General features: G+C 41.7%; 1 protein-coding gene and 1 long non-coding RNA gene across 11 annotated transcripts in view; one reads left to right on the forward strand and one right to left on the reverse strand.

Annotated features, from left to right (window-relative positions):
* CTNNA3 (catenin alpha 3) overlaps window positions 1–24,765 on the forward strand; it is a 543,396-nt gene that overhangs the window by 472,151 nt on the left and 46,480 nt on the right. For all 8 annotated transcript variants that reach the window (XR_014548214.1, XR_014548215.1, XR_014548216.1 and 5 more), the window contains one exon: window positions 15,423–15,515. Coding sequence is in view for 5 of the 8 variants with exons in the window: in XM_083614464.1 (XP_083470590.1) it covers window positions 15,423–15,515 (93 nt within the window). In the remaining 3 variants the exon portion in view is untranslated. The remainder of the gene's footprint in view (window positions 1–15,422; window positions 15,516–24,765) is intronic.
* Window positions 13,985–24,765, reverse strand: part of LOC310762875 — a 602,857-nt gene continuing 592,076 nt past the window's right edge. For 2 of the 3 annotated variants that reach the window (XR_014548259.1, XR_014548260.1), the window contains 4 exons: window positions 21,427–21,534; window positions 17,330–17,622; window positions 16,527–16,757; window positions 13,985–15,495 (listed from right to left, as the gene is read on the reverse strand). This is a non-coding gene — a long non-coding RNA (uncharacterized lncRNA). The remainder of the gene's footprint in view (window positions 15,496–16,526; window positions 16,758–17,329; window positions 17,623–21,426; window positions 21,535–24,765) is intronic. The other variant, XR_014548261.1, reaches the window with a different exon arrangement.

Raw genomic sequence — 24,765 nt, forward strand, 5'->3', positions numbered from 1 at the left:
TTCATGGGATCTAATGGTTGGGAGATAGCTGGAGTTTTATTGAGTGTGCTTGAATGGAAAAACCATCACAACTTTGAAAGTGACACACTCCCCCAATAGCCCAGGTAAGGAGAGGGGCCAGGTGTGAGTGAGCAAAAAGCAGTGGTATATGTCAAATATGGAAAGAGAGAGGGAGTAGCAGGAATTTGGCTGAATATGCTAGGGGCGGGTGAGGCAGATATCTCCCTGACCACCCTTTGTCAAAATGTAAGACCATAAAATAGCCCTGCTGGTTCAGGGCCAAGTCCATCGTTCAGCATCCTGTACTCACAGTGGCCAATCAGATGTCTATGGGAAGCCCACAAGCAGGTCCAAAGTGAAACATTGCTCTGAATACTGCCTCTGACAGTGGAGGTAGAACCATAGCTGTCAAGCATCCCTTATTTGGAGGGACAGTCCCTTATTCCAGCGCCATGTCCCATTGCTGTCCCTTATTGATGGATGCCCCTTAAATTTCCTGGGTTTCAAAGGAAGCAGCTCCTCTCCCTCCCTCCCTGCCAGCCAGGGACGAGGGAGGCTCCAACTGTGTTGCTTGGCTGCCCGCCCCGCCCCACTCTGGCCTCCTCTCACCAGCCTCAGCCCCTGGGAGCCCCTCCCTGCCGGGACTGGCGGGAGCCTCGGGCCCTTCCGCTGCCATCCTCCTTGCTGCCACCAAACTGAGCGTCTCTGCCTGGGGCCTCCCCTTTGCCCGTCGCTGCCACTCCCGCTCCCGCTAGGCCGTACTGCGGCTGGTGTCTTGAGCAGCAACCTCTGGAAACGAAGGGCTGAAAACCGGCGCTGCTCTCCAAAACTATCTGGTCCCTTTTAACTTCATATTTCAGCTGGTTTACTAAAATCCCTTATTTGGGCTGCTGGTCCCTTATTTTCAAGGCTGCTGGTCCCTTATTTTCAAATCTGTAAGTTGACAGCTATGGGTAGAACACAGCCATCATGGGTAGTAGCCCCTGACAGCTCTGATATGCCGTAGTAGATTCTGCATTACTTAAGCACACATTGCCTGCCTCCACCCATGTTCTACTTCTGTATATGTAAATAAAAAAAATATAACCAAAAAGGCCTCTGTTCTACAAATGAAACCAAAACCTGGCGAATGTTGCTTCTACAATGTCTCACCACTCAGGAAAGGAATTATGCAACAATATATACACAGTTTTCAAAATGCCCCTCAGAGCAGCCCTATATATGTTGTCAGGGTAAAATAATCACATCTGGGTCCCATCTAGTTTATTAATCATATGTACATTCATATTTAGATGGACAGTGTTTTGGTGTCCTGGGATCTAGAAATCAGTATTATCAGTATTATTGTCAAGTATATGGAAAAGCCAGATATTCAATGATCCATTGAGATACAAATATGTATCACTGCTCAAGAAGTCCAGAATTTCCCACAACCAGCTATTAACCAACTTAATTGAGTTTGGGTGTGTATGTGTTTAACCTGGGCTGTGATGATGAGCCAAGTGGTTTATCAGCTGCCCAAAAAAGAATCCCTTGAGAGTTTTATTAACGACTTAAAGATTTCCCTGAACCAATTGATGGCAAGAGAACAAATTGAAAGTGCTGCTGTCTGTGACCACAGAACAGTGTATACAAAACATTTTCCTATGAAAAAATCTGGTTAATGTTCTTGGAAGAAAATGTTTTAAAATACGACATAAGAGCTCTGTCTAGGTTCTGTTACAGGACATACAAGGACTCTACATTTATTTCCTGTGAGCATCTTTTCCTCACCAATCCATCCTTTTCAAATGTACTCTGCTCTATAGATAGTCAGTGGAATTTAATTCCCCTTAGACATCTCCAATTCCCAGCTGATGCTTCTAATTATATATGTGACTAGATGTCATCTCAACAAAAAGCTGATTTAAAAATAAACCCTTTCTTTTGCTATGGAAACGGGAGACGTGTACCCTTCATTGCTTTGTTGCCTCCATATGCAGCACAATTTTCATAGTCAACACAATTTATACGTTCACAAGTGATGGATAATCAGAGTTAAAAGATACTCTGTTTCAGCGCAAGCGACATTTATGACCTGCCAACATTAATAACTATGATCAGAGTGCAAGCATGACGAAATAACATCAATGGTGGTCAATTACAGTAATGTTGTTTGACTATGTACATCATTATTTAGTGCCAACAATTAGCACTGTGACAAAAAGGAAGTGATGCAGTTCCTCTCCAGGAAGCCTTTCAATCTATAAGCATATTGTTACAAAGAACTTCTACCCGGTTCCTGTGTGGTATCTTCTACAATCAGCCACAGCTCCTTGTTTGAGCCATCTGAAGGGGCATTTGTGGAATAAGGTAGGGCAAGACATGCTTCCAAGATCCCTTTCAGACAAACCCTGGGTCCTCACTTAACCGGGAACCCTCTTTGAAGACACTGTGTTACGATTGCTCCACTCAGAGCTGGATGAAGTAGCTGCCTCAGGTGGCAGAAGAGTAAGGGACCAAAGGTAGACAAACTCCCCCAGAAGAAGCATGACGTGTCCCCCATCAGAGGTACTACCCCTCCCCTAACACCCCATACACAACAAAACAACAGCAGCAGCAATAATCTAATAATCTATAATAACATATTAATAATGAAAAGAATAGTAATAAATAAAAGGATGGCACAGGTAGCAGGTAGTTGGTGCTTGTCAAGCAGCAGTCTTCTGAGCACTTACATGGGAGGAAGCCTCATTGAATATGAGAAAATAAGTATCAATTGCACCATCATGCTATTAGAAAAAGATATATATATAATAACTCAGAGAACCCACCACCTCTCCCTCTGCAAGAAAATAGCCAACCTACACAAACCTATGGGGAGATTGTCCAAGAGGGAATTACTCAGCCTCTCATCTGGGATTAATAGGAAGCCTAAATAAATATTTGAACCTGAATTTTAACCTGCCAACTATAAACTCTTATTGCCATGGATCTTGTTGGAACTTATCTGTGAGTAGAGCTAGAGGAGAAATTCAGTTCAGTTCACGTTTTAGTGTGAATTTACCTAATTTGCATTTCCTGAAACAGTACGCAGACCCAAATACAGCTAGCTATTCCCTGAATTTATAATCCACAGCACCTTTCTCTTGATTAATCCTCAGTTTATTTACTCCCATCTACCCAAATCTACCTCAAGACCACAGGTTCAAGAGTTTCACAGCTTTCCTGAAATGAGTTGATGGAAACGAGATAGACGAATATAAATATTTTGGATCTAATCCATCAATTATGTACAATTATTCTTGATTCTCTCATATCATAGCCAAGCTGACTGTGTGAATCAGTATTGTACTGCCAGCAGCATTAGCTCCTATCTTCTTCTCCATCGAGAAAAGTACATTTTCAGTGCCATCCTACTGTAAATGCTATTCTCTAATTTAAGCAATAATAAGCCCTGGAGGAAATTAACAATATGCTGCAATAATGAAAAACAAGCATAATGATTATTGGATTTTTTTTTGCATCCATTTGACAGGACTTAGTTATCTAATTAGCATTACAATGCAATTCTTATAGAACCCTAATTTGTATGGAAATTTATAGTCCTTGCAGAAATAGAACATATTTGTACCTCAGAGGGAAAACACCATAGCAAAGATATTCTAAAGCTATCAGCCCAAGTGTACTTCAGCAGAGAATTTTATATTTTATATTTTATTTTTTAAATTGGCTTTCTCGAAACTTTGTCATCTATCTTCAATTGTGTTTAAGCTACTGTGAAACAAAATTGTCCATTTCCAGGTTTCAAATGTTCTTTATTTTATTTTATTCATAGCAGAAACTCCCACAGCATTAACCCGCAGCACCTCTGCTTAGATAACCATTTCACTTGCATTACTTTTGCCATCGACCCTTATCACATATTCACTTGCGAAATAACAGGGTTTTAAATTGGCCATAAAGTTGTTGCTGTTGCTGACCCTTTACCGATACACTGTTGGCAGAGTTGCTGTGGAGGCTGTGTGGTGTGACTTTTCAATTCCATAGAAGCAAAGGCACACTACAGAAAGTTGCATCACAGAAAGTTCACTGCTTAGAAATAGAATTCTGCTGTGATGCTATTAGGTCATCCCATGAGTACAATGGAGCAGCTACTCTAGAATTGTGTCTGGATGCAGAACTGGCTGTGCATTCTATATGTCTCTCACCAGTCACCCCAATCAGTGAACCAACCCAGAGAATCCCTTGGCATTCCCTTCTTTTCCTTCCAGTCTGATAAAATAGCAGGACTGGACTTCAGTACCAGGTAAAGCATCATGCCCATCCTCTGTGGCGGCCTTGCATAGCCTTGTGCCAAAATGCTTTCAATGTATTTTATCTGCTTATAAAATTTCTTACCCGCCCTTCACCATAAGGTCCCAGGGCAGGTTACAACAAATTAATATGCAATTATAAAAACAGATTAAAATAATAAAACAAGCATAACCATTCCAAGAAGTTTGGGAACTACTGTGCTAGACTGATGGTTTCTGGTTGCTGTGAGGCTTAGCTACTTTGGATTAGGCTTAGCTATTTTGGAAAATGGTTTGTCTGTTTGTTCTCTGTGTATTGGACGGCTCTTGAGATTCTGTCACCAAATTTGACGTGGGTTCCCAAGGTGAGAGCAGCATAGTAGTTCCAAACTCTGCCACATTGGACACCCCTGAAGATATCGTCACCTCATTTGGCAGGGCTTTGCCAGTTTGGATGGCTCTGAAGGTGTTACCCAATTTGGCTGTATAGTTACCTCTTGAGGTTTCATTACCAAACTCAACATGAAGGTTCCCAAGGTAGTGGAGGTGGTCTGTCTATATTTGGATGCTGGGCACCAAGATGGTGGTCCAAATTAACTCTATTTAAACATTAGTCCTGGGTTTCTATGAAGACTCAAATATATGGCTGGTTGTGTATATTTCATGATGTTTGTCTGGACCTCACTGAGCTGATTGCGTGTATATTTTAGTATGACTGGAGATGAACAGGATGAAGCAGTAGTGTTGATTTTGAGATCTTGGAAAGCAACTTATGAGATCTAATAGTGTAAGCATTGGCTTAGGTCAGTGTAATGGGTCATGAGGATTATACAAACCACATAATCAGGAACAGAAATCCATACTACAAAATGATGAAGCCTGGGTACCAAATTAATTTTATTTTGTTGATAACGACTATAATGCATTGTCCCACAAGGCCAATCCTTATGTCCACAAGGCTGTCATATTGTATAAAGTCTTCACGTACAGCTTCCCAACCACAAAATATAATTACCAGTCAACAGTAGGTCCTGGTCACTCCACCGATTTTCAGTTGGAAGTGAGGACCTCTTTTGGTCACTTTAAGGCAAGGCTTCACCAGTGAAACATGCAGTGTGTCCTGCAGTTCATCGTTCAGAGTCCTTCAGAAGTTTCTCTTCAGTGACATAAATAATCCATCTGTACCACTAAAATGTGTCCATTGATTTGTCAAGGCTGGAACTTGGCATGTTTGCTTAATGTGTTTTGGGTCACTGAATTACATACAGGCTTCTTATAGCAATGAAATGGAGCTGAAAATCTGGCTTAAAGGGCTCTGAAAGAGCTATTGCTGTCTCTTGGGTCAACAAAATACAGCAGAACCATGCAATCACCATTTATTTGGAATGACATACGGGTGTTAAGGGTATTGTGAAACAAACAAACAAAATCCTTAGGTATAAAAGCTGACAAACCCACGAGACTGTTAGCAATAGGATCAATTTTCTCTCTGCCTTTGTGCCATTGTGCTTGTGTGTTTGCTTACACTGTAGGGTAAGTTTAGGACAATGTCTACCTGGAGATTTGGCCTTGCCTCTAAATTTCGTAGCCTCTGTGACTGAGCCTCTTTATTATAGCCTTGATGATGCAATACATGTATAGGGATTTTGGTTATAAATGTTGCTGTAAATGCTTTGTGAGCAATTGTTTCTTTGGAAATGTTTTTGGCTTTCAGAGGAACAGCATTAGGGATGAGGAGGATTATCCAGTGTTCATGATTACATTAAAAAAAGTAGTAATAACCCTAAACTTGCAAAAGCATAGATTAAAAAACCAGAACAGAGGGAGGGCTCTGGATGTGCCCTTCTATTTCAATACTCTCAGAAGAGCATTAGCCCAAGATCCAAATAAACAATGGCTGCTGGTAGATGGGTCACTTCTGTGCCCAATGAACTGTATTAATGCTCTTCTCACATGGGAGAAAACTATAATCACTGTAGAGGGCAGATTATTGCTTGCATTTCCTGTTTTGTACACTCATGAATGCTTGTAAGGGCCTCTAAGAAACTAGAACTTCAATCCTAGTCGCACATCCTTGGCAGTAAGTCTCACTGGATTCAGATAAATTGACTTTGGATTAGACATGCATAGACTATGGCTGTAAAAACTAAAAAGATCAAAGAGATCTTAATGACAGATCATGAGACATTTGTCTGCCACCTTGTATTTCTATACCACAATCCTAAATATTTGTCCTGGCAGGCTAGGCTTAGGAAGCTGCCTTATATCAAGTCTGATGAATGGTCTAGCTCCAAGTCCCCCAAATGTGGGTCTCCAGTTGCTTTTGAACTACAATTCTCATCATCCCTGACCACTGGTCCTACTACCTAGGGATGATGGGAGTTGTAGTCCAAAAACAACTGGACACCCAAGTTTGAGAAACCCTGCTCTAGCTCAGTATTGTCTACACTGGCTGACAGCAGTTGCCTAGAACTTCAAATGGGAATTTCCCCAGCCCTGTCTGCTGTTGCTAAGGATTGAACCCAAGACCTTTTGTGGGTAAAGCAAGTGCTCTAACACTATGCTATGGACCTTCCCCATGCTGGCTTTCCACACTGGTGAATCAGCCCTACAACATCGCTATGTTGTAAAATTCAACACCTGAATTTTAACTGGAATCGTAGATGGCATACTTCCCCTTAAGCATTTTTGTTCTTGCTCAGCAGTTCTCATGGCTGTGCTATTCAAATGTAACTTGTAAATCAAATGCAGGGGTTATGAAATCAGGTGGATTGCCTTTTGTCTCAGCCAAAGGCAGTTCATAGGTAGATGTGAATTATATGAGTTATGACTGAACTGACTACAGCAGCTTGGAGCATAATGTGAACAAGGTGTAAAATATACCAGCGCTGGGCTTAACTATAAATATTATTAGAGTATGATTAGCATGCATGGACTTCACTCTCAATAAAAGATCAAGCAAGACGAAAACAGAGGTGAGAATTCCAAGCAGACATGCTCTCAAGTCCTGTTACCCGCACTGCTCTGTGTAATGTCTGCTTCTTCCACCTGTATGGTTAGGGCATATCAGACACTTATGAAACCTGCCACCGGCACAGCAGCAATAGCACAGCTTCAGACACTGTCTCAATGGGACTTTGTTCCATGGAATTTGTAACATAAGCTGAGTTACAATAAATTCTCAAATGGGTGGGATCAGGATTTTGAAACATATTTTGAACCATGGGCTTTGAACCATGATTTTGAACCATGGGCTACCTGGCAGCAAGTCCTGCTGGAGTGCATGATCCTATGGCAGATGTTAGTGTGCAGTCCGTATCCAGAGTCCAGTCAGGCCAGGTTTCCTCCGCCGCAGCCAATCAGGTCAGGGCACCTGAAGGTCAGTCCCAAAGAGCTCCCTGGAAAATCCAAGCTGTGGGCCAACCAACAGGGGAAGTTGAACATGCTGATTACAACATCTGGGCTTGATGAGACATGTGACCATCACCTGTTCTGAGCCTACTCCAGCTGAGGAATCATGCCCCTCCTCCCAGAGCCATGGATGCATGGGCGCAGCCTGGTAAGGGGAAGGCTGAATCTGGTTGGCAGTCCAGAAATTATACTGATTTCTGACACCAAAATCCAGGCATATGAATACTTCCACAGGGCTCCTTCACTGGGTTTTACCCTTCTTTAATTACAACCTAATCCCCTTCCTTTCTTATTTTTTTATGTATCAAAGAATTCATAGAGTTTGGCAACACTCATCCTTGCACAGTGTGAAATGTTTTCTTGGGGCTCTAGAGCCCTATGTAAAATATTGTCCAAAATACCGACAAGTTATTTGAAAAGTCCTTTTTTAGAGCTTTTCAAAATAACTGTCATTTTTGTCTCTTCCCCCAAGGGCTGTACCATTGCTCCTGTGGTGCCTAGAAAACACTCATTGAAAGGCATAGAGTAGTGAAAAATAATACCAATAAAATGTTGAGGAACTCTGGAAAAACATATCTGAAATACCGTTTCTGTAAAATGTGTTTTACCTCAAATATATTATGGTGTGGCAGAGTATAAAATGTTGTATTGAAATTCATTTGGCATCATCTAAACAGCTCAATTGCACATTATAACAGTTCTGTTCCACTTTCATGATTTTAACATCTTTACGCCATGACACACCACCATAATGATACGCCATATTTTCTATATACCCTCCTCCCCAAAGTTGAGTTCTTAAACATTTTCTAAGTACTTTTCTCTCCTTGTAGTATAAAGTGTCACTGATGTCATATGAATCTAACTTCCTTGGAAGAGGCAAAGAAGGAGGATCAATCTTTCGCGTGCAATGAGAGAATTACTACTGTATAGCCTTTTCAGAATCACAGGCAATGAATCTGAAAGAACATTTTTCACGCTCCTGAGATTAGAAATGAACAAGTGAGACCTGCAATAATATGTTTTGGGATGAAGTTCTCCTGTTTAGGGTCTCAGCCGTGTCCCTTTCCTGGATACTGCAGTCTCTCTCATCTGGGAGACTCAAGCTTTGACAAGTCTCTAGGGGAACAGTATTCTGCAGTGAAGGGAAAACCTTTATGGCAGAGGTTTTAAAACCTTTTGAGTCCATGTCTCCCTTGACCAACTACATACATTCTGTAGTTCCCCTGTGGGATTTTCTATCTTTCCTTCCTTCATTAACTCCTCCATCTATGTCATGCCCCACACTGTTTTGGAAGGTCGCCCAACTTTCAGGAGCAGCTTTTTGGGCTGCATGGCTGGATAGGGGGAAGCGGACACTCCATTTTGCATGAATAGATGAGTCCTCTGCCAGTGCAAACAGCAGTACAGTGGCACCTCGGTTTTCGAACTCCGAAAATCCGGAAGTAATTGCTTCCGTTTGCAAACGCGCCTCAGAAGTTGAACGGCTTCCGCTGCGTGTTTTTCAATTTTTCCAATTGAACTTGCAGATAGCACTTTGCGCCTCAGTTTCTGAACATTTCGGAAGTTGAACAGTCTTCCAGAACGGATTATGTTTGAGAACCGAGGTACCACTGTATCTGTGACCAACCCTACCCAAAGACATACTTCCTCCCTCAACCACGCATACCCCTTGAGGACATTTTCCCTCATTATACAAATTATACAAGCTTAGTCTGTCAACTAAAATGGTTAATCCCACTATCAATGATTTGATGAGGCAACAGCCTTCATTATATGAACTGCAACCCCTGCCAGGTTAGGCAGCCCCTTACCGACTTGCACAGTCAAGAGCAGTAGCATTCCCCTGCCCCCTTACACTCTAAAAAGGGCAATGGGGAAAGAGAGAGGGAGAGAAGGCAAGGGGAGGGAGTCACAAGCAAATACATTACCCCATATTTGGGCCCCCTAATGGGTTTCCCATAAGCCCACCCCCATCCTACCTGTATCTTCTACACATTCCCTCACATATATCTATTCACACCCCCTCCCCAAAGCTCCAAATTCCCCCCTCAAAATTTGGCCCATAACTTTAGGACTACATGTAGCTTCCCTGTTTGTTACATCATCCCCATTCACCTGCACCCAGCTCAGGTATTCTGTTTCCAGGTCGAGGGGTGGTGGCAAGAGCGCATGTGTCAATGGAAGTGGGATGCAAGTTCTGTGGGCCCAGGTTTTATAGGGCTATTTAGGCAGTTGGACTGAGGTTTCCAGTGCAAGTACAATCTGTTCAGTATTGTCAATGAAGCAGCATTTTTAATGCTTAAAATACAGAATGTTACTTGTTAATTTTTATAGGACATATTGGTCTTCCAGCAATAGGGTCACTGGTGAATAACGGAAAAGCTAGTACAGATGAAGATTGGACCCTGCAGGGAAATGCATATTAATTGACTCTTACAGAATTTATGCATTGTCGAAAAGTTGCTTAGAGGAGATAACTAAATCTTACATGGAGTCTTGATAACCCTCAACATTTCAGAGTTGTTTTCACTGAACAAGAACTCTGGATTCACCAAGAATTTGCCAAGAGCTTTGGCAAAATATATTCAAAAGAACATCTCACAGCTTTGGTAAATACTTCCAGAAGGATAAAAAAAAATCCCTACCAGCAATTTTTCAGTTCTCGGTGAAAAGGTTCACATTTGTTTAAGATATGTCATTGCATAGATATGACTGCCTAGGTAGCAGTGTGGCCTCCTTGCATTGACTGCAGAATTAGGTGAGATCATCCATGCCATTCATTTGGAAGGCAAAGTCAGCAGAACATAGGGCTTGGAGCAGACTTGGGAAAAGGTACTATCTGCAATATATAAAAAAAAATCATCTTGACTAAACTAACTAGTGATAGCAGTGTAAATCTAGTCAGAAGTCAATCTGTGCTGAGTTCAGCATGTAGCATCAACCACTTACTCAACTGATCCAGCCCACAGCAACGTCAGTAAAACTCTGCATAGGTTGACTAAAAACTGTAGTTGCCATGAACTGAAATTATACTTGTCTGTTTTGGTCTATTCATCCTGATTTGCTTGCACAGTCAGTGTTCATGCAGGTTAGACTATATCCAGTCTTTTTTATCATTCATTCTGATTTTTTTGCAGGAAAGTTATACAACAATGAACATTCTGATTTGCTTATGTGGTGTTTACACATTTCCCTGTTAATTATTCAATCATTCCACACATTTCAGATCGAACGGCAAAAAGTCCGGGGGGGGGGCAGTTCGGGCTAGGACAATAGAGTTGTTTAAATCAGTTGAGTTGCACAAACCTAAAATTCTAGTATGCACTTCAATCCTTCCCACAGAATACTGGAGTCTGGAGGCAACCTTTGTGTATGTTTACGATTACATAATAGACCGAAAAAAATGCATGAGTGACTGCATCTCCCACAGTAGACCCCCTCCATTACTTTTGTCTGTCGTATTGTTTCAACAACATCCTTTCAATATAGAACTGAATCAAGACAGGATTGAATCCTGCATTTTCTTACATGCTGTTTACATACTATAGACCAAAATTATAGATTTAGATAAGTCAAGTCCTCTCTGCATTGCAGATGTAACACCAGTTGTGCTTTGCTCTAGGGTCTGAGGATTGTTTTTTAAAAAGTGAAAAAGCTGTCTAAGCTTGTACCCATCACTGCAGCTAAGTGACTTTGCATATTTGCCTACAGTGATGGTCTTCTGATTAGGTAAAAAAGAATGTATACTGTGGAACAGTAAAATCTGGGGTTTCCTGCATGTAATAATAAAAAACAAATACACTTATAATGAAGTTATCTTTTAAGAATTTAAGGATTTTATTTTCTGAGCAGCCTGCCCAATCATATTGTAAGCTCATATTTACCAGGGTGGTTTAAGAATGTAGTCTTTATTCTCTTTCTGAACCAAGGCAAAGTTCCATCTAGGCTGGGACTCCGTTTTCAACAGTAGCCAACCAGCTGCTGTTGTGTAGTGCCCAAAGTAGATGATAGCTTTCCTCTATGGACAGTTATATGTTTTAAAAGTATGTGTGCTCAGGCATGAATCTTTAGGCATCAGAGCCAGCCCTGCCATTGGGCAGAGTTCAGGAGATACTTCAGGTGGCAGATGCTCTGGAGGGAGTAGCTGTGTTGCAGGACTGGGCCTGTAGTTTCTCCTGCTATTACTAAGGTAGCCTACTGCCCTCAGATATGGTGGAGTTAATGGCAGAATGAATCCAACACAATCTTGGCTACAGCTGCACCATGTTGATTCCCCCATTGCCATAGCCCACCCCCTTTAAGTAACAAACAGCAATGCATGCCATTGGGAAGCAAGATCAGCAGCACAGCCATGCCTGCACTGCTCAGTTGGCTGCTCCTGATTGAAGTAATTCTCAACTGCCAGGCTGATTGGCTTCTGTTCACTTGTGAGAAAGGGTATGTGTGTCCATTTCCACAGGTCAGGAAGGGTGGAGTTTGAATAAGAGTCATTGCTTCAGTAATGAAGCATCTTAACTTTGGACCTTGTATAGGAACTGGAGGCTCCCTCCATTCCTGCTCTCAGTTAGGTCCTGATCTGAGCAGGTGTTTGCATGTACTTACCTTCTCTCCTCCCAAGCTGCCCCATATGCAGCTAGCCAGGAACTTCAGTGGTGGCTCTGTAGTTTCTACCTGCCTTGTCATCTCCTCTGTTCCTATGACTGCAGGAGTTGGGAAGCAGCTGTGTGTCTGAGAGATGCAAGTGCTGGCCAAGAACTGAAGCTTTTGGTGTAGGCACTCCAGTCCTGGGGCAGAGATGCCCCAATCCCATGACTCTTCTGTTTTACTGGCAGTATGGAGATCTGCTGGAGAGTCCTGCACCTCTTGCTCCTTATCTGAGCAGGGCTGACCCCTAGGAGACAACACTCTGTCCTTCACTTCATGCAGTAAAGTGCCTTGCACTGGCCTTATGTGCATATTCAGAGTCAGGATGCCATTGCCTGGGAGCAACAACAGGGGAGGGTGGTTGCCTTTCCAGCACTGTCTGTTGGTTTACTGGGCATGTATGTTTGACCATTGTGGAAATAGGATGGTGATCTAGATGAGCCTTTCGTATAATCTGGCTGCATTCTCTTTATGTAAATTAAAATGATCTTGGGTAGTGGGGATGGAAATTATTGTGGTCTTGGAGAGTAAGCAGTACTGGGCTAGACAGAGTCATGCTACTACTAATTACAAGGCCACATCATTCATACATATTCTGCTACAGCACTTGAAAAGTACCCACAAAGAGAAGGATTTTGAACAGTTTGATAGGAGAGAGACTCTTAAAGTACAGGGATCAGGGATGCTGTATAATCAATGCGTCATTCACAATTTCATGAGCATTTTCAATTTTGTGAATTACTGCAGAATACTAAATTAGGTAAAGGACAATGCATATTCTTTCCAGGAAAAAGGTCCTAGGGGCTGAGAAAGCTCTCTAAATGGGACTCTGAAGAGCCACTGCCTGTCAGCATAGGGCATCCTTCCCTAACCTGGTGTCCTCCAGATGTTCTGAGCTATAGCTCTCAGTAGCGCCAGCTGCACTATACAAAAATTAGGTGACAGGAGTGAAAAATGACAAATGAAAGCAAGTGTGTATATGTCTGTAATAAAACTATTTCATCTAGAATTTAATTAGTTCAACCATTAGTTCTAATTTGTCATTAGAGCTTGTTGTGGTCAGAATTTCTGTAGATGTCACACAAAAGCTTATATATTTTTCGGTGTAGTGAGGCCATCCAGGATTCTCTGTCTTGGAATAAAAAGCCTTTGGTGGTGGTGATTTTTTAAAGTCTTGTGGTGATTTCCAAACATGAGAATCACCACCTCAGCACTAACTTATTTTAGCATTTGGGTCACCTGGGCATATTTTTCTAAACAATGCATAAACTACTAGAAAGTGTTCCATTCTGCATGTTTCAAACAAGCTATGAGAGATGTTTGCGCAAACAAGTTCTTGCTAGACTTGGTTGTTCTAGAAACCAGTTTTACTTCCAGTATAGCCAGCACAAGCTATACTAGAGCTTTCCAAACTGTGTGTCGTGACACGGTAGTGTGTAGGTGTGTCATGGAGATGCTCCGCGTGCTCTTCCCGGGGCAGGAAAGGGGCTAGTTTAACCTCTGGTTTGCTAGTAAAACTGAGTTACTCTGTTGCGAAATGATGCACGTCTAAAAAGTGTCTCACCAACATGAAAAGTTTGGAAAGCTCTGAGTTGTACTGTTTTGTCTTTTGGTATTCATAAATCAAACAAAGAACAGGAGAAACAGGGCAATTGTAGTCAAACCCAATTCCTTGTTAGCTCAGAATTCAGCACATACAATCTTTATGAGCAATCACTCTTTCAATATAAAGTTATATTCATCTTTAAAAGCAATTTGAATAAATGCAATCTGTTTCTATGCAAATAGGGGTGAGTGTTTGGTATGCACAACTCAAAATGTGTGGATAAATAAATGATTAGAGGTGCACCTACACAGACGTTTTCATCATACAGGTCTGGCATTTGAATTCTAACTTGAAAATGTAGGGAGCTTTCTTGGAAAATGCAAGTGTCTTTTAATCCCAGGAAAAAAGAGTTGGGTCACTTTACTGACTATATCAAATAACATGCAATTAATATGAAGCAATAAGGAGCATAACTAAAATCTGTGTTTGCAAAGTCAGGCTTTGGAACACTTGCTATGGTCTCAGAGAGACAAATGAGGTATCAGATTAAATCAAAGTGTCTAGCTGATGAACTATGGGTGGTATTCAACAAATTTTTACTTAAGAGTAGACCAAATGACATTAATGAAAATGACTAAGTGAGGTCTAGTAATTTCATTTGGTTTATTCTGAGTAAAAGTTAGTTGAATACCACCCCATGTTTTTGCAAAATTTACCCCAAAATTAGAGCAAATGGGTGGGACAGGTGAAAGAAAGTGGCAAATGCCAGCAGAGTTTTTCATTACCAATTTTTATTGGTTGTAAGTGGTCTAACTTCAGTTGAGGCCTAACCTCAACAACTAAAGATTTATGGAATGCTAATGGACACTTTCAGCTGCTCAGATGTCAAAACAACAGCAGCAGCACACACGCCTTAGTGGCAGATGAGGCTGTGTGCTTTTGGTACAGAGATATAGCAGAGAAGAGAGCAGATTGTTGAAGTGTTAGTCAGCTATTAAACAGAAGTGGACAACATGATTAGGCAGCACTGGTCACCTGACCTCCAGCTGATGACATGGTCCCAATTTCTCTGGAGAATTGCGAGAGATCATTTGCACACACGTAACTCTAATATGTATCCTAACGAGTTATTAGGATAATGTGGTGAAATCAGCCTCCTTTTACAAGTCTCATAGGTTACTTTGTAACATTTGTTTTTAATAATCACAAACCATTCTGTGATAGCAACACTGCATTGTGTAAGCCATGCATAACTGTCACAAATATAACATCCAAGAAAATCAGGAATGATCAGTGCAAAATATGGGGGTAAAACAGTCTGGCTGTACACATTCAGTTATATGATACACAAAAACTAGTTAAATAGGCTGAAATAATAGCTCACGTTCTTGAATTCTTCACATTTTTCTTACATGTGCATTCATTGTGGAAGTGGGGGCAATATGCCACCTACATTAGGTCCAGGCGGAAGTCTGGTATTCTGTCACAGGTGTATGACATCTTTAAAGTTCATGCATAAGAATAATGTCATGTTCTTTTCACAGACCCCAGAAGAACTTGAAGATGTCTCTGATCTTGAAGACGATCATGATGCACACAGCCGCACCAGTACTCAAACTGAAGGGAAAACAGACAGGGTATGTACCAAAGCCATTTTATTAAAAAATAGTTGATCAAACTGCCTGTACTGTTTTTCCTTTAAGGAGTATTATCATGAATAATGCCAAAATATTAACTCCTTTCTCCAGTAGATTTCTGGAAAAAGCATATGAGATCCAAAGTGAAATTAGTTATGAACTGAATGAGAAAAGGCTGAAGTTCTCAATGTGAAATTGCTTGTGAAATGCCCACTCAAAATTGGAAGGTGCTCATTCCATGAAGGGCTAATGGTTATTATTGAGTGTTCATATTTTTGTATGTTGTTTGAATACAAAAGGAAACTAGTTTTAAACAGTTCTGCTAGTGCTGCTTCGTTGTAGTTCTCTCCTTGCAGCCTGGCTCTTATGGAGACTCTTTACACTTCCAGAATTTAGGCTAACCTACATTGCTCAGATAACTAGGCAATGTGAAATCTCCCATGAAGGGAGTACATCTGTATTTGTGAATCTGACAGATACTGTAGTGTCATATTCAGTTTTAATGGAACATGAAATATAAAATTTCATTGGGAACTATTTTACTGTGAAAAGTAAAAGGTAGCATTTCCACTTCTCTCCATCACAGCTTGGGAGTGGGAGTGGGGAAGACAACCTTTGGAGAGCAAACAGAGACATTTCCAACCTTTCCAATCATAGTTCTGAGAAGGGGGGTGGGGTGCAGGGGTGGTAGCACAATCTTTTACACTTCACAGAAGGATATGTGAAAGGTAAAAAGCAGAATTTCCAGGACTGCCCCCTCTCAGCTTTAGGGTAGGTATGGTGCAGAATGCAAAATCCAAAGAATCGAGAAAACACTTTCTTCCAATCTCACTGCTGAGATCAGGAGATAAAGCTGTGGGGGCTGGTGGGCCACTTCCTGAATCTTGCTGGGCTGCATCTGGCCCACAGGTTAGTCATCCCTTTTATGTAATTTATATCTTGATCTCCCTGACATCAAGTGATACAAGATGGGATAGAAATATTTGAATAAATAAAGCATGCACCCACTACCTTGCCCACAGCTATAGATGTAAAGCAGCTGTTTCAGAAAAAGAGAGTCCAAGTGGTGTAGTTCCAGATGCTCCTTCTTGCAGCTTGATTTCCTCTGGGTTTGCAGTCCCATTGTGAACAAAAATAGAGTTTTCTGAGCGCTAAAAGCAAGAAACAAGCACCCTCCATCTTGCGTCCACTCCCTTGTTCCTTACATGCTGCTTCTGTTAAGACCTTATCAGTTCCAGTTCCCTACATCAGAGAGACCCACCATTCCATGTAGACACTCAGAAGAATGACAGCTGAATGTCAGGGTTCTAGTTGAATTGTTTATCCTGTTTACAATAAGCCAAGGTTTTCTACATCCTGGAAAAATCTCTCTCTCTCTCTCTCTCTCTCTCTCTCTCTCACACACACACACACACACACACACACACGTATCTAAACTTGTGTACAATGCAGATACCACAATTCCTTTTATTTTAAATAGTCTCTGGGGACATCATTTTAATAATATTAACTCCTGTTATTATGAGATGCACCTTAGTTAATATATAAGAGATAACAGTTTGCTACCCTATCATTCATTAAATTTTCAGAAACTGAAACAAAACAGTAGGAACGGTACCAGTCAAAGTAGCAAACCCCCTTTTTGCTTTTAAGTTGCAGTGCCTTTCCAGCAATAAAATGACAGTCTTCTCAGATTGCAGTAGCAACTTTATGGAAGGCGAGCAACCCAGCCAGCCATAATCTGAGATATATATGCTCTCCTAGGAGCCTGTACATACCATCTTGAGAATTACCACTCATTGGGTTAAGCTCACCTGCTGCTGCACAAGTACAATTTTCTCTGTGTGAGGAATGACATAAAGTTGGATAAACATCCAAACTGACCAGATGGCTGCTGTAGAGATGCCAAATGGGTGATGCCCTTTTGCACTATGCTTTGGCAACTGCCCAAAGCACCTGTCCTGATCAACAGCTGTCTTCTACACAGTCTCCAGGAGCAAAGTCTTCTTCGGCCCAGGTGAAAGAGCGTTCAGAGGAACAGAATCTTCACCATGCTTCCACAATGGTGTCCAATAGTAACAGAATGTTGGCAACTTCCATGCAGTCTCTGTATAGAATGAATGCAGATAATCAGGGTATAAGTGATTATACCTACTCTTTCTTCAATTCATTATGTTAGACTTTGGGGGGGAAATGTATCAATATTATAAAGGAACAGTGCAAATATTTAAAATCAGTTAATTCCCCAGGGTTTAACTGTGACTTTCCAGTGTTCTTAAAACATACTGTGTGAAATGATGTGAAGTGTAGGTGGGTTCCTATGAAGCAAGACACAGTGATAACAGCAATAACTTTTACTGAACTAAAAGAACTGGACAACTAGGGCAAAGCAGCTGCTTATATACTTTTCTGAAGGCCTGGGCCACTCCCACTCTCAACGTGTCTAAACTCCCAAGCTTCAAATCATAAAGAGTTTAAGGGCCAATGGCTATAGCCCAAATCCTGAAACATTCTGTGATTGGATATGTATTGCGCTAAGAATCCTTAGTTCAGACTCAAGGTCAGGCAAACACAGGCCACTGAATACATAACACAATGATTCCTAAACTAAACAAAACACTTGGCAATTAAGATACCACTGCTGCCCAATTTAGTCTGAATTGTGCCTTAAAACTATTACCTTTGGAGTTTGAGATAAATAAGGGATTTCCTTAAAATAGTTTCCATGCAGAATAATTGTTGGTGTAATTTGGAAAAATAGGTGAAATTGCAGGAAGGGATGCTGACAAGATTTGTTCATTAATTGAATTTATATCCCAATTTTCCTCAAAGGAGCCCAAGGTGGTGAACATAATTCTCCTCCTGCTTCCCCATTTTATGCTCATAACCACATTGTGAGGTAGTTTCGGCTGAGAGTGACTATGGTTTCAGATTTGGGTTTCAGTCCGGAGGCTGAGAATTTGCCTAGGAAAAGGTCTGCTGCTTCTCTTCCTGTTGCCAACTGTCTGTATATGGTACTCACTGCCTACTGTTATTGCTGAATTATGCCATGCCACTCCCATTAGTACTGCATCATTCACTGTACATGTGTGCTCAAGCTCCCATATGGAAAAGTCTGTTGGTGGGGAAAATACAAATTGTGGTGCAAACATGGCAATAGTGGCACAGGAACGTAACAGCAGCCCTCCTGGGTCAAGCCATTGGCCCATCTAGTTCAGTATCTTGTTCCCTCAGGAGTCTGATGTCTGATGCTGATGGGATAACCCACAAGCAAGGCATGAGCACAACAGCACTTGGTCCGCCTGAGATTACCCACACCTGGTATTCAGAGGCCTAATGCCTACACCAGTGAGGTAGAACATAGCCATCCTTGTCCTCTATGAATTTGTATTTTAAAATTGCCCTTCAATTTTATATAATTTAAATTTGATTTTTTATTTATTAAATTTGTCTTTTTAAGTGATCCAAGTTGGTGGCCATCACTGACTCCCATTGAAGTAAATTTCATAGTTTACTATGCATTAGGATGGATTGCAGGGGATAGATAACAGTGATTCTTGAACTGTGCATTAAATGGTAAACGGGGAATCTTGGTGGTTTTTAGACAATGGTGCGGTGGTGGCTGGTTTAAGTTCAAGAGACAATAGAAGTCGTTCCAGAAAACACATTCAAACATTTACAGTACAGTAACGCGGGTGCCGCTGTGGTCTAAACCACAGAGCCTAGGGCTTGCCGATCAGAAGGTCGTGATTCGAATCCCCATGATGGGGTGAGCTCCTATTGCTCCTGCCAACCTAGCAGTTCAAAAGCACATCAAAGTGCAAGCAGATAAATAGGAACCGCTCCGGTGGGAAGGTAAACAGTGTTTCATTGCAATGCTCTGGTTTGCCAGAAGCGGCTTTTTTTCATGCTGGCCACATGACCCGGAAGCTGTACGCCGGCTCCCTTGGCCAATAAAGCGAGATGAGCGCCGCAACCCCAGAGTCGGTCACAACTGGACCTAATGGTCAGGGGTCCCTTTACCTTTACAAACAATAAAGTAAGCATGCAAAACTATATACAAAATCAAACTGAGCCATTTTCAAGTTACAATGGTCTTAACTTGTGCATTTCTCTTCACCACTCAACCTTCTACTTTGAAGTTATGGTATGGAATGGTATTAACTGATCAAGCACCTAAGATATTTAATGTAGTGAAGTGATCTCATAGTATACTGGACCTTATTGTGACACTAAGCCCAGCAGTGTATCCAAAACTCATGAATGGGATTAAGAGCCTAATTTAAATGGATAAGCAGATGCATAGGTGAGAAGGCAAAGGGTTTGTATTTTTGTTTTGACAGTGAGAACCAAACAGATATTTTATATTTTACATATAAAATTGGATTCACAGACAAGCTGTTTGTGTAACTTTGAGAACTCTTGTAGTGATATGATTGTTATGCAGAAGATGCCTGACATGATTTCACAGTAGCTCCTGCTTGCCCTTCAACCTCCTTGCCTCCATATCTTTTCACTTATGAAAATGCATTTGCAGATGCATTGTAGTCTCCAAACAGCTCTGCTACACTTGAATTTAACAGGCTTCTTTGACCCCACATGCTCCCTGCACCAGAATCATGATTCATTTTATATGTCCTTTTGGAGAAGGGCTATTTGAGAGGGATTTTCTTTTGTTCACTTTTGTGTTCAGTAATATTTAAAAATAAATCCACAGTGGAAATAGTTTAGCAAGGCTGTGTGGGTTCTGGATAAGGAAACTGAAGTGAGAAGCCAGCAATATATATATATTTGTTTAAAAAAACAAAACAATTTCCCATAATTGTTTTTGCTATTTTAAAAATTGTTTAAATCAAGTTGTCCCAACATTCTGAGTTGGGATGATAGACTCTCATTCCGGCTGAGCTGGGCTTGGGGCTTATGCCAGTGTAGACCCACCTGAGCTTGGGGATCCATTGGATCCTGGCAGATCTTGGGATTGAATTACCCCCTCAGTGGGTACAGGATTGCAGCCTGAATAATAATAGTAGTAGTAGTAGTAGTAGTAGTAGTAGTAGTAGTAGTAGTTTTTAGGTTTCCCCAGCTACTCTGGGCAGCTCCCAACAGAGGACTAAAAACAGAATAAAACATCAAACATTAAAAACTTCCCTAAACAGCGATGCCTTCAGATGTCTTTTAAAAGTTGGATAGTCGGATAGTTGTTTATTTCCTTGACATCTGATGGGAGGGCGTTCCACAGGACGGGTGCCACTACCAAGAAGGCCCTCTGCTTGGTTCCCTGTAACCTCACATCTTGCAGTGTGGGAAGGGCCAGAAGGCCCTTGGTGCTGGACCTCAGTGAATATCCTCCTCCTGTTGTTCTCTTGAATGAGGAACAATACTTCTATAAGGCTCCACAGCCTCAGGGTGGACTGATGTCAGATTAATCTGATTATGTATTTAAAATTCAGTCTAAGTTCACAGCATGTTGGTTGGCATACACAAAAATATTCAGGAATTTGTTTTTCAGTGAAGCGAAATTGCTATAATGTTAATTAACCATCTGTTATGCATATCCTTAATGTATCACACAAAATCTAAACTTATTTTACTGTCCTGTAATCTGAATGGATTTTATAATCAGGATGAAGAGTGAGAAGTTGTCCAATTTCTAACACAATAGCATCCAGAAAATGTATGCCTGAAAGTATGTCATTTTAAAATGGATTCTGAAAAATTATTTAGGCATTATTCCTCTAAGCAAGGAGTAGCAATTATTTTAGGTGCACATACAATACATACAGCTGTTAAGAGGGCAGTCACCTGAGCTCTAACAATGCATTGGTGAACTGATGCCCCTGCCTTTGAAGAGGCAAAATTTCCATATGGGAGGGAAACAGTGAAGCAGTCTGGTCTGGAATGTGATGGGTACCTTTTCCAGGAAAGTGGCTGGCAACATGTGGGCATGATGGGGTGTCTTTTAGTCTTTTTGTCAGATGAGCAGGAGCTGCAGTAGGGTACACGGGGCACATTCTCTCTCCTAAAGATGGACAGCATCAACATGAAGTACACGCTATGGTCAGTCTTCTGGCAGGCAGCATCAGTATTAGGCAGAGGTGATGTCAAATGGGAATGTGCTGCCCCACATTTCCACCATGTGCCAGAATGCCCTCCCTCGTGGAACTTGACAAGAGGGGTGGCCAAAAGAAGGTTTTGCCACTTACCTTTTTGCTCAAGGGGAAAGAAAGATGAATAGCAACTCTATGTGCTGGAAGTGACGGGACAGGCAGGGTGCCTCCTCTTGTGCTTATTCACACTGCCTGATGGGTGGGCCGGCTCTGGCATTAGGTCACAATGGAGAAACTCTCCTTTTCAGCCTCACTCCTTCAGGCAAGTGGCATCAGAAGGTGGTCACAATGGCCAGCCACTCATCTTCAGGCAGGTAGCATCATAAGTTCACCAGAATGGCCAACTTGTCTCCTTCAGGCAGAGACACCCTTAGTGTTACTGAAAATATCAGAAGAGAGCTTTGCTCTTCCATTATGCTGTAGTAGTTGGCCATTGTGACTTCCTCCTGATGCCACCTACCGGAAGGAGAGAGACTGGCAACTGTGTTGATACCACACTGCAGGGTAACAACCTACCTGAAAAAGACAGGTTGGCCATTATAGCTCTATTTAGCCATTGCTATTTATTGTAACACACCCACTTTCTTTGTGGCAGTTTATGAAGCTGAAATCTATTGCTTTAAAGGGGACCTACTGCCACTGGGAACACGGGTGGCGCTGTGGGTTAAAGCACAGAGCCTAGGGCTTGCCGATCAGAAGATTGGCGGTTCGAATCCCCGCAATGGGGTGAGCTCCCGTTGCTCAGTCCTGCTCCTGCCAACCCAGCAGTTCGAAAGCACATCAAAAGTGCTAGTAGATAAATAGGTACCACTCCGGCGGGAAGGTAAACGGTGTTTCCGTGCACTGCTCTGGTTCGCCAGAAGCGGCTTAGTCATGCTGGCCACATGACCCGGAAGCTGTACTCCAGCTCCCTTGGCCAATAAAGAAAGATGAGCGCTGCAACCCCAGAGTCAGCCACAACTGGACCTAACGGTCAGGGGTCCCTTTACCTTTACTGCCACCTACCCAAATATGTGAGAGATCCACACAAGTGCAACACCCCAAGTTAAGTGAAGAACGATCTGTTTCCCTTCGCTTTCCTGTGGAATATACCCCCACTTCACCTATTATAATAGAGTGGTACCCCTGGTTACAATCTTAATTCGTTTTGGAGGTCCGTTCTTAACCTGAAACCTTTTTTAACCTGAGGTACCACTTTAGCTAATGGGGCCTTCTGCTGCCGCTGCCACATGATTTCTGTTCTCATCCTGAGGCAAAGTTCTTAACCCGAGGTACTACTTCTGGGTTAGCGGAGTCTGTAACCCTAAGTGTTTGTAACCTGAGGTGTTTGTAACCCGAGGTACCACTGTACTTACTTGTTGGTGTGTGTCACACCAGAATCCATGGCTTTTGCTCTAAACAGTGGCAGTACCTGGTATCATTTAGTAATGCAAAACATGTCATTGATTGGGAGTACAGCAAACATGTGATTGAGTAGTACAGCAGATGCTTTCGATGCAGAAAGTCCCAGTTTTAGGTCCTGGCATCTCCAGGCAGAACTGGGGAAAGTCTCCTGTCTCAAATGCTGGAGAGCTACAATCAATCAGTGAAGATAATATTGCACAAGATGGATAAATGGTCTGAGACAGTATCAGGAGGCTATTTCTATGTGACTTAAGTTTCTCTGGCCGTAAGCAGAGGCAGGGACTGTCTCTGTAGAGAGGCTGTAGAGGCAGGGACACTAGCAACACAATATTATTACATCATGCATTTTTCATTATTAAAATGCAGCAAGGAAAAGAGGAGGAGGAGCCTTTCAAGCATGTAAAGTAAGATAGAGAACTGCATTTCTGGTTTGAATTTTAAAATTTAGTTGAATGCAGCCATGAGTCAGCTTTGGTTTCTGTTTCAGCTGAATACTTTTAAATATTGTTCCCCTTAAATATGAAAAGTCCTTAGCCATCAGAGAATATTCCCACAGAGATCCATGCCTACAGGCTGATTATTCTGTATGATTTATGAGCAGCATGGCACTGTGCTACTAAGGAAGATAGAATGAATGACCTAGAGAAACTTGCTTCTAAATGTGTCCTCTGTTAAGATTTGGAATGTTTCACTACCTTGTAGTGCCAGGAAAGATCAAGAACCCTATAAAGGTCCCCCAATGTATGGGATAATCAATATTTTCTCATGCAGTTGGATGGAATTCTAAAACTGAAGGGAGGCTATATTCGCTTCTCCACGATCTGCAAGGTTTAAAATAATTTATCCAATGTAACTAGAATTTAGTCACAGTTCAGTCTAAACGTGTTTTCTGTTTCAATCCACATAAGCTGTCCTCTCATTCTGAAAATGACAAGCACAGTAGGAAAAGGGTTGTTTTCAGTTGTGCTATTCTTACACATTTCTTTTTGTTCTCTTTAGTTTTTAAAAAATGTTCCTTGTGGTGACCAAGTGAATGGTTATATAAATCTGTAAATACATTTTTCTAAGCATGTCAGGTTAGTTTAGGAATATATATCTACAGATATAGATAACCACAGATTAGCAGATTTCTATTCCAATACCAGAGCAGTTTCTCTTCTCCTCAAGCATTTATTCAGAGCGCCTTTTGGCAAGGCAGATGGCATAATCATTGACAGCTGGAAAGAGGCTGGCCATCATTAAAACAAATACTAAATACACGCTTCTAGACAATTCCTGGAAATTAAAGCATGTAAGTAGAAGAAAGAATAGAACATGGGCATTGAAAATGACTAAACAGTTTATCCGTATTTCATGCCTTTGGGAGAGAAACTGATTTTTTTTTCTTTATAGAAGTGATATGCTTAAAGTGCATCTGAATTCAGGTAATCCTGTTTGTCAGTTACTGCAGAGACTGTGGATCTGATCTAGTCACTGCTGCACCCAGGCCTGGTGCCAGCACTTGGTATGCTTGGGAAACAACTGGGGTCCAGGTGCCGCGTAGGGCTCTTGGGGGCTGATGCTTTGCCTGCTGAAACCTCGCCACCAGTCTCCACCTCCTCTGGGTGGTGGCAGAGGTGCTGTGATTGTCTGAAAAATACACATATGGTTGTGATATTGTATGCTCCACAATGCAAGGAATGCCCACTGTCAGGCATTGCATTATGGGGCATGGCAGCTGCTTGAATCCTTTCCAGCAA

Source organism: Podarcis filfolensis (genome assembly GCF_964270895.1).
Source record: "Podarcis filfolensis genome assembly, chromosome: 5".
Lineage (NCBI taxonomy): Eukaryota > Metazoa > Chordata > Lepidosauria > Squamata > Lacertidae > Podarcis > Podarcis filfolensis.